At 32.2% G+C, this 10,447-nt stretch overlaps 1 protein-coding gene across 1 annotated transcript; it reads right to left on the reverse strand.

The window, feature by feature from the left end:
* Positions 1–1,002: 1,002 nt before the first annotated feature.
* Positions 1,003–5,666, reverse strand: LOC114259667 (14-3-3-like protein 16R). Its single transcript, XM_028199692.2, has 4 exons — positions 5,054–5,666; positions 1,999–2,121; positions 1,349–1,465; positions 1,003–1,265 (listed from the first exon to the last, which is right to left on the reverse strand). The coding sequence occupies exons 1-4, from the start codon at positions 5,537–5,539 to the stop codon at positions 1,209–1,211; spliced, it is 783 nt and encodes a 260-aa protein (XP_028055493.1). The 5' UTR covers positions 5,540–5,666; the 3' UTR covers positions 1,003–1,208.
* Between the last annotated feature and the right edge of the window lie 4,781 nt (positions 5,667–10,447).

A 10,447-nucleotide genomic window follows, 5' to 3' on the forward strand; every position in this document is an offset into this window, starting at 1 on the left:
AAAAAAAAAGGGGGGGGATTTCTAGAAAGGGAAGGGTATCGATGGATTGGTAAGCCTCCGTTTGGCAAGAAAAAGCCCAGGCTTTTTTGGCTAAAATAGCCACAAAAAACAAAATAGGCTATTTTAGCCACAAAAAACAAAACATCAAATCCAACCCATAATCATTACAATCCTCTCTCACAAAAAAAGTCAAAAAAGTCAAAAAGCCCTTCCCAAACCAGGCTAAAATAGCCCAGGCTAAAATAGTCAAAAAGTCAAAAAGCCAACCCACTTCCTAAACGGAGGCTAAAAAGTCAAAAAGCCCTTCCCAAACCAAGCTAAAATAGCCCAGGCTAAAATAGTCAAAAAGTCAAAAAGCCAACCCACTTCATAAACGGAGGCTAAAAAGGTTATAGGGATGACAGTAGATTGGGAAAGAGTATGAGTGGTGATGGACAACGGTTAGGTTGAGTTATATGCCAATAATAATTAAGGAAAAAATAGTTAGCTTGTTTATATGGTCTATTTTCATTAGTTATTACTAACAAATATAAATGAAAGATTAGAATTAATACTATAATAAAAATTAAAGGTAAAAAGTTAAAATTTGATTTGTGAACCAAAGTCAAACCTTGAATTTTTGTTTTCCTCCCAAATAAATAATTTTGTTTCCTCAGTTTTTTTACAAGAGTTAAAAACAAAAAAATATGAAATGAATGTTACTTATGTATAATGGTATTTTAGAATTTTTTATTACATAGTTAACGGGTCTAATGGTGCACTTCTGTTCACAAACCACATAAAGATTATGTGATCATTTCCAAACGTTAAGGGAATAGATCACACATGACTAAAATTATAAGGGATAAAGTGAAATTTGCCCAAAAAAAATTTCACTCATATTTTTTACTTTCTAAATATATTAAGATTAAGCGAAGCCAAAGATTAAAAAAAATTGATTAAAATATTTTTAAAAAATCATTAAAAATATAAAAATCTAAATCGGAAACTAAGAGAGAACTGTTTCTAAAAATTGAAAACCAAAGTGGATTTAGGCACTAATCATTAAATCACAAAAGTAAACACTCGTATTCCGAAATTAAAAAACAATAAGAATCACATCAAATCCTAGAGGCTCCACACCAGATAGATAGAGGGTCCACACAACTTCTCCATTCAAAAACAAACAGAAGAGAAGTGAAATACTAGAATGAAAACAATCAGTTAGTTTACTGCTTCTCCTCTTCGTGCTTGGGTGCTTCTTTGATCTCCTCTGCTCCATCATCCTATAAATAGGTCCAGCAATGCATGAGTTAAAAGAATACATTGATACATAACCAAAAAGAATGAAATGTAAAAGGTACTAAACCTGCATGTCTGAGGTCCACAAAGTCAGATTATCACGAAGGAGTTGCATTATCAAAGTGCTGTCCTTGTATGAATCCTCTCCCAGTGTGTCCAACTCTGCAATGGCTTCATCAAAAGCCTGAAGGAAATCGGATAACAATTAGAAAAAGGCACAAGTCACTAATAAATTAAAAATAACTCATTCATTAGCCAACTATAACAATAGGACTATCAAGAGGGCAACATAATTATGCTTGTAAGAAGCATTCGTCTAATTACTCTTTTTTGGGGCAGTTTCTCATTTGCTCACTAGTTTAGTTCATGAAAAAGAAGACTTCTGGTTCTTAAGAGCCCCAGACACAAGTCACACAACAATGTTAGTTATACCCTAGGCCCACATTCATGAAATGAATCTAGTTAAATAGAATGAAGTACGGATTATAAAGTACAAATATGGTTAATTTTTAGCAGAGGACCCACATGTTTTCCCCATATTTGGTAAGCATCTGAATTATACAAAAAGGGTCGCAATAAAATTCAGGTCAAAGAATGTACCAAGGCAAAGTGAACTCATCATGTCCTTTCCCAAATTAACATTGAACCTTGATTAACAAAAATTTCAGTTATTAATATCCTCTTTTTATCTATAGAGACTAAGATGTGTTCCTTCACCTGTTTTGCAAGGCTGCATGCTCGATCAGGCGAATTCAAAATTTCATAGTAAAATACAGAGAAGTTAAGAGCCAATCCAAGCCGAATTGGATGTGTTGGAGCCAACTCTGTATTTGCTATATCCTGCAAAGAGAACATTGAAATCAAGATGGAAACGGTAAATAACAAAATGAATCACAATTATCAAAACAAAGAAAGTTATATAAAACAACCCCAAAACCTAATATAATTTTTACCATTAGAGAGAGCACAACATTTGCAATATAAAAAGAAAAATCTACAAAACTGCATATATAATAAAAGATGAAAGTTTTCCCATAGATCACAGAAAAGTTTATAATTGTGATTCATGTGCCAATAAGTTGGCATTTAAAGGGGAAGGGTGGGGTAAGGGCATAGTTGTCAAAGGCTCAAGGCGCACTAAGGTGCGAAAATCTCCCAAAGCCTAAGCGAAAGGCACAACATAAAACGTGAGCATGAAAGAAGTAAGGTTCATGTGACATAAGAATGTATATTAAATATACACTTGCAAGCATAGTTGTCAAATTGGGATTCATATCGGGAATCAAAATGGTCTCGTACCAAATTGCAAATCAAATAGAATCGTGAATCATAAAAATTCGGTCATTTTTTTTAAATTACTTAAAAACATATATCTACATATTTAGATGTTAAATATATCTTATGAATATGAAATATTTAGACTTAAATCAATGAAAATGTTATTTTGAATGATAATCACGTAGTTTAATAGGTAAGAAGTTAACAAAGGTTCCTATGTAAGATCACCATCATATCTTTTCTTTTTTTTTAGACAACTATTCTTAATAAAGATAATAACCAAATAGACAAATTATCAATTTCCAAAGTAACAATAATTAACAATGATATTGATCACTAAAAACTCCATAATCACTAAAATAACAACAACTTATGTATATATGTTGGTTATTTTAGTATTAAAAACTATTAGAAGTTGTATTATATCATTTTCACTAAAAAAATGGAGAAAAAAAGAGTTGAAAATATGTCGGACACAATAATTTCAAAAAGTGTATGAATCATAAAAAGTGAATCGAATCGTGAATTGATTGTGAAGCGTGTGATTCACTAGAAATTCACTTCCAAAATAAATTCACCCATAAATTCGTATCTAATTTTGCAAAAATTACGAATCGAATCACGAATCATAAGATTCTGATAACAGAGCTTGCAAGTGAAAGCAATTTGAAATATGTAACAGAAACAGAAAAAAGGTAAAAAAAAAATTGACACATCAACTAAGAAAGTTAGACAAATCAATATAAATGTAAATATTTTGAATCGATAATTTTAGTATAGGCATTCACTAAAGCAAATAACTATTTCCATTTTGCAAATTGCAATAATGAAAAAGTTAGTTGTAAACTTTTTTAACATAATATCAAGCTAAGCATTACAAAGATCTATTTCATGTAATCAAACATAAGCTTATGAACCTAGAATAAAAAATATAAAATATAAAAAATTATAGGTATAATTTATAAAGACTGTAAATATGGTATAAAACATATCCATTAGTGGCTATTGAAAAATAAATAAAAGATAAAGATACTTTTTTAATATCTAAAAAAGCATGCCTTTCTTGAGCCTAAAGCCTACAAATGGAGCCAAATGAAAGGCACGAACCTAAGGGCTTTATGTGAACCTGAAGAAGGTGCCTAACTTGGCATAGAATAAGGCACTTTCTTCGATGCTTGCTAAGTAAGAGGGCATTTTTTGGGTCCTAAGCATGCCTTTAGTGGTTAGTGGATAGGATTTAGTTTTATTTATTTATTTATTTTTTATAATTCTTATCCTAATGTTTCTAACAAAATATGAATTTATTTAATTTATATAGTGAAAAAGGATCCATAAAACTGACCCCACCTAAATAGGTCAAAGACTTCGTTTGATATGATTTGGTTACCCTAATGTTCATATTCAAATTAAATTTTCGATTGAGCTGAGTCAGCAGCACAAGCAATCAAAATGATTTGTGCTACATAGACACTTTAAAATGTGTTGTGTAGTGTAACTATGTCATGCTTGGTCCTTGATTGTCAAACAAAAGGGCAGATCAAGTTCCTAGTTCACTTGGATACCTTTCAATGCCTAATATATAAACACTCTTCATATTTACACTTCAAAGATCAAATCAAATTATGTGTCCTATCATTTTAAGATGAATTCGACATTCCGACATACATGACAATCTGACATAAGACGAGATTTATTTCAAAGCATCTCACCACTAACCCCTTGGAGATGGAGAGGTTATTTGGTGGTCTTGGAGCAATGTTCTACACCATCATCACATAACACTCGTCATCTTGTACATATAAAAAACACACACACAAAACTCCTGAGTCCCTCTATTTTAGCCAACAAAAATCAAGTCAAGCACCACAAGACCACCATATAATTTTTCCTACGGTCTCTTTTCAATTCCTAATATGTGAACAATCAAATCAAAACCCATGTCGTGCCATTTGACAATGAGATGAATTTGACAGTCAGACATACAGCGGCATGGCATCACTGACATGGGACCAGGTTTATTTCAAAACATCTCACAACTCACGCTGACCTAACAATTATTACAAAATCAATATTTCTATATTGACACAAAGGGAGACAACTACATAACGCAAACAAAAATATTCAAATCATACCAAAATAAGCCATGAATGCAAACCAAAATCTAACAACACAATCCAAATTCCAACACCAAACATCTAACAATCCATTTCTTGATCATAGCAGAAAGTAAAACACACCACCTTCATAAAACTTGCAATATAAAATAAAAGGCCATAAAAACAAAATGCCTCTCACCAAACCCCAAATTAATTAACATTCAACAGAAACATAAATCAATAAAACCCTAATCTCTCCTAACCATCGCAAAAATTCAGTTTGAAGAAAACCTAAAAAAATCAAATTGAAGTACAATAACAATAAAACAACCCTAATTTCTCTCAATCACAACAAAAATCATGCAAACAACAGATCAAAATGCAATCAAATCACAAACCTGCGCTGCCTTATAGGCATTGAGAGTGTTTTCAGCGGCCTCCTTTCTCTCAGCACCAGTCTTAAACTCCGCCAAATACCTATGATAATCCCCCTTCATCTTCAAATAAAACACCTTCGAATCTCCAGACGTAGCCGAAGGAATCAACATCGAGTCAAGCAATTTCAGAATCCCGTCGCAGATCGATGAAAGCTCGGACTCGATCTTGGTCCGATAATCCTTGATCGTTGCGACATGGTCGGCATTGCCGCGAGACTCCTCCTTCTGCTCGATCGAAGATATGATACGCCAGGAGGCGCGGCGGGCTCCGATGACGTTCTTGTAGGCGACGGAGAGGAGGTTGCGCTCCTCGACGGTGAGCTCCTCGGAATCGCAGACGGCGGCGGAGACTTTCTCCATGAATTCGACCATCTCTTCGTAGCGCTCGGCTTGCTCGGCGAGTTTGGCCATGTAGACGTTGTCTTCGCGTGGGGTTGGGGTCGCCATTGGAGGGGGATTTGGATGAGATCTGAGAATGGAAAAAGGGGGATTTGATTTGAATGAGGGAAAACGAAAGAGAAGTGGAGTTGGAGGAGAGCGAGAGAAAGATCGGGCACAAATACAATCCTATCCAATTGTTAGTACTTTAAAGTGGTGGGACGTTATGTGTCAGGGTCATCGGACACGTCAGCATGATGTTAACGTTTTCGTTGACCGAACCCTTGACGAGGTAGAGATAGTGGCTTGTTGGTTTGTTTTTTTGAGAAATAAATTTTGGTGAATTTTTTAAAAAAATTTGTTTGATTTGTGATTTTGAAAAAAAAAAAATTTAAAATTACTTTCTATTTTTTATACATTAATTAATTATTTTTTTCTCTCATCTTTCCTTTTTAATTATTTTTTTTTACACACATCTATTTAATTATTACAAAATATCAAATCATTTTAAACTCTCATACTCCAAAATTATTTCTAAAATATACATCTAAATAAACCAAAAAAACTTTAAACTTTTTCTCAAAATTTTTTTTTAAAAATTTATCTCCCAAAACCAAACCAAACACACCCAAAATTTTTTTTTTTGAAACATGATTTGAATGAAAAAATTAAAAAAAATGTTTTGGAGCTTTAATTTTTGAGCTCTAATCAGTTTTAATGAGCAGGAAGTGGGCCTTAACTATTGTGATGTAATGTGATGTTTTTGGTTTTGATTTTTTTTTTCTCTTTATCATGTCATTAAGTTTCATTAGAGTATCAAAATTAGTGTTTTAAATCATTACTGAAAAATTAAAAAATTTAGAGAGTGTTTAGGTGTTGTTTGGAAATTGGAGTAAACTACAAAAATGTATTTTTTTTTTACTTTGTTTATCTTTTTTAGGTCATATCATTTTTTTATTTTTTTCTATATTGTTTTTTATAAAAAATAAAAAATATGTTTATTTAAATCATTTCAAATAACTTTATGATGATTTAAATGAGTGCATTTGTTTATTTTTTTTTATCAAAAATACATATAAAAAAATAGAGAAATAATATAATTTAAATAAGAAAAAATTGGCTAGAAAATCTCATTTTTTGATCTTCTAATCCGTATGGTCCAATTGTTTTCTTGTTCATTGTGTAGTCCTTGTGCATGGTTGTTTACTTAATTGCCATTGGTCTGTTGAGTGGCAGTGGTTGATGCGGTTAATTATGGAAATTATAGCGTGTGTGTTTCACATCCCCTAAAAATGTGTATTATTATGGCTTTATTTGGTAGAGTTTTTGAAGTTTAATTATATTCATTAGTTTAACTGTGTTGTTTGGTTACAACTTAAAAAAATTAATTTTACAGTTATTTTTTAAAATATTCACTTTTTAATATTATATGTCACATCACGTAATTTAAATTCTTTTTTAAAATTTATAATCAAATAAATTTTTTACGCTTAAATCATAATTTTAAAATTCACAAACTCAAAATATAATTATATTCTTAAATTATAATTCTAAAGCTATGTTTTTATTGTGTAAATTGAAAATGCACGTGATGTTGTGGAACGTGAACAATGCAAGTGTCACGTGAGAATGTAGGGGATTGTAGTGAATCATTTTTTTTTTTGGTACAACTCGTTGGCCACACCCGTTTTGTGAGACGGTACAAATGCTTTTGGTAATTGTCTGACCCAGCCTGTATAACTAATTAATGTGTCTGGGTTAATCCCTAAATTGGGAACAAACAGTGTATACAAAATCAGCGGAATGCTAAGATTGTTTGATTGTAGGTTACCATGTTTGAAGTTTGAAATTTGAAATGGGGGACTACGATTGCGTCCAACGTTAGTGATTGGAGCTAGATTTTTCGAACAAATTCACATATTGTTTTTCATTATAAGTGATAATAGTTTATCAGATTCCGTTTCTACACCTGACAAGATATTTATTGGAGTTGGAGAGGGTAATCCTGGGACTTGAATTGTTGATCCTGACCAGTCCGATCGATTTCGGATGCTAAAGAAAATGAGATTCAAGCTCGTTGGTGGCAAGGACAAAGAGTACGTTCGTCACGGGATAGAAGTTGTAGACCGGTTCTTCCTAGTTGATGTTTGGACGGACTACAAAGATACGCTGTTGGGAAATGTTGGAAGTATTCAAAGGGGTGTCATATATTTAGTAGCTGCTACTGTTAGTGGAAATGAATGCAAAATTACTTTAAGGAGTCAAATATACTTTAAAATTGTTTAGAATTGTAATTTTATGTATTTTATTTTTAATGTTCAAGTTAATGGAGGTGGACGATATAAATACTGGGGTTGTTGAAGGTGTTTCAACAAGTGATTTCAGTTGTATTGAATTTGCGTTGCCTAATTTATTTTCTCAGTTGAATTGTAATTTTATGTATTTGATTTCTAGTGTTGGTTGGTTGATTGTGTCATACGTTGCTGGTGTACATGTGGTGCCCTAATTTTTTTTAGAATAGTATTGTTGTTGTTGTGAGCCTTTGTATTGTGTCTGGTGGAGCGGGAAAAGTTTCGATGTACGGGTGGAGAATGTCTGGGAAACGTAAATATTTCTCTATTCCATTAGATGGTGTGTGTTTGTGCATGTTATTGTGTTGAGTTTGAATTAATGCAATGTAAAGTGATTTATGTTTGATGTGTCTATGTCACTTTTAATGTGAATTTGTGGTTGGATGTATATTTGGGGTTTTTTTTGTATGAAAAAATGTAGTGAGTGTAGGGGACAACGCGTGGGAGATTGGGGACCAATTTGGGGTTTCGGTTGATGGGAGGGGGGGTTGGGTTTATTTGTTGTTGGCCTGTTGATTTGAGGTTGTATGTGTTGTGTGAGATTGTATATTCAATGTGGAATCACAAATTTCAAAATGAAACAAACTTTCCGAAATAATCAAATGAGGGTATATTCATCCCCAAATATGCATCTACATTTGAAATGGGACTCTATGATAGCCAATTACACCAAGATAGGACTTGCTAATCAAACCATCAAAACGTGGGACCAACTGGTCCCAAAATATGACTTTGAATAAATTCCCCTTAAATAAATACATTTATCTAAATAAATACATTTATCTAAACTTATATAGGTTATGCCAAACACCCTTTACTTAGTTAATTAGTTTTTGAGTAAATTACAAATACATCCCCTGAGGTTTGCTTAAAATACGAATTGCCTCCTGTGGTTTGGAAAATTACAAATACCTCCCTGTTAGAATTTTTTATTTAACATAACTAATTGAAAAAGTAAAATTTTTAACTATTCACTTATACAATAATAAAATTATATAAATTATTAATTGAAATAAAATTTTAATATTATTAAAAATTGTTGACTAACTTGATGATTTATTAATAAAAATACCTATTTGTTATGAAATTAAAGACCTTAGTGGCATAATGTAATTTATAAAATTACAGGGAATAATTTGTAATTTAAATAAATCTCAGAAGATGTGTTTATAATGTACCTTTAGTTTTTAAAATACAATTCAAAACTTACGGTTGGTTTGGGATGTTCTAAAAAAATGTACTTTTTGACTTATTGGCTTATATGGGTTGGGTTTGATGTGATGTGTTAAAGAGGTGATGTGATTTAAATAAGATGATGTGACTTAAATAGGATAGTGACTTTTTGACTTTTTGTATTATTTAGGTCATGCCAAACTTGGCCTTAATTTCATCTATTCTCTCTTCTTTTTTTATTATTATTAAATTAATTTATTATTTTTTTCCCCTCTATTCTCTTTCGTTCTCTCATATGTTATACATCAATCATTTAAATTTTCTCTCACACACCATCTATTCAACTAAATAAAAAATAAAAAAATATATTACAAATCACAAAAAAAAACTATTTTCAAAATTCATAACCAAATAAATTTTAACTTTCAAAACTCTTTTTAACAGCTAATTTTTTTAAATACAACTCAAAATTCATTTCAAAACTAAATCAACCGGAACTTATTTCGTCATGTCCTGATCTAACAATGTATTGTCATTTTTGCCGTTATTTCATTTATGTTGTAAGTCATGTAATTGTTAAGCCCTTCATTACTAATTGGATACACCGATAATATAAAATTCTTAAAATACAGGATAATTACTCATAACATGGAGTATAGATAGGGGTGTAAATTTGGCCTAGCTTAGCCCACCCGAGCCTGGACTCGGATCGGTTCATATCTAGTTTTATGGGGTCCCGCCAAAACTTGGGCTGAGCTAAACCAGCCCGCGATTTAGAAAATTAGGCCCAGGCTTATGGGGTATGCAGGCCTTGGGCGGCTCGGGCCTGGGCCTGGGCTTGGAAAGAGCTTGAATATTTTTTTTCACTAAAAAATTATTTTTTCCCATAAAAAATGACACCGGGATTTGAGTGGGGCCTTGAGCGGGTTGGGCCGAGTTTCAAAATGATGGTCTAGGTCCAGGCCCAAGGGTCCCGGGCTGGGCTCGAGCCTAACCGATCTGAGCCCACCCCGGACAGCGGACAGGTTTTGGGCCGCCCAAGGGTCGTGGGCCATTTTTACACTCCTAAGCCTAGGCTATCCAACTTGATAAATCATTTGATTTTGATGGATTTATTTTGGGTCTAATTTTAGTTATTTGAAATATTCACTTTTTAAGACATATATTAATTAAATTTATTTTTAAAAAATGAACAACATTTATAATTTCAAATATATTTTTTTAACTTTTTAAATATAAATGTGATTCAAACATATTTGTTTGGTACGTTTACGTTTTCAGTTTATATTTACAAAAATTTTATAAACTGATTTTTGTTTATTTTTTGTTTAACATAAACTACAAATGCATTTGGTAATTAACAACATGTTTAAAAATATAAAAAAGAGTAAAAAATGGCAAGTGGTGGCAAGTGGCGGCGGAAGACGGTGGTGGTGGAAAGTGGTGACGGTGG

This window comes from Camellia sinensis, chromosome 12, assembly GCF_055761805.1.
Source record: "Camellia sinensis isolate YWXY chromosome 12, ASM5576180v1, whole genome shotgun sequence".
NCBI classification, from domain to species: domain Eukaryota; kingdom Viridiplantae; phylum Streptophyta; class Magnoliopsida; order Ericales; family Theaceae; genus Camellia; species Camellia sinensis.

Excerpts from the sequence above, each read along its gene's own strand:
- LOC114259667 (XM_028199692.2), bottom strand. The coding sequence starts at position 5,539 with ATGGCGACCCCAACCCCACGCGAAGACAACGTCTACATGGCCAAACTC. Across the intron at positions 2,122-5,053 it reads ATGCCTATAAGGCAGCGCAG|GATATAGCAAATACAGAGTT; the intron begins GTTTGTGATTTG and ends TTCTCTTTGCAG. Across the intron at positions 1,266-1,348 it reads TGTGGACCTCAGACATGCAG|GATGATGGAGCAGAGGAGAT; the intron begins GTTTAGTACCTT and ends ACCTATTTATAG.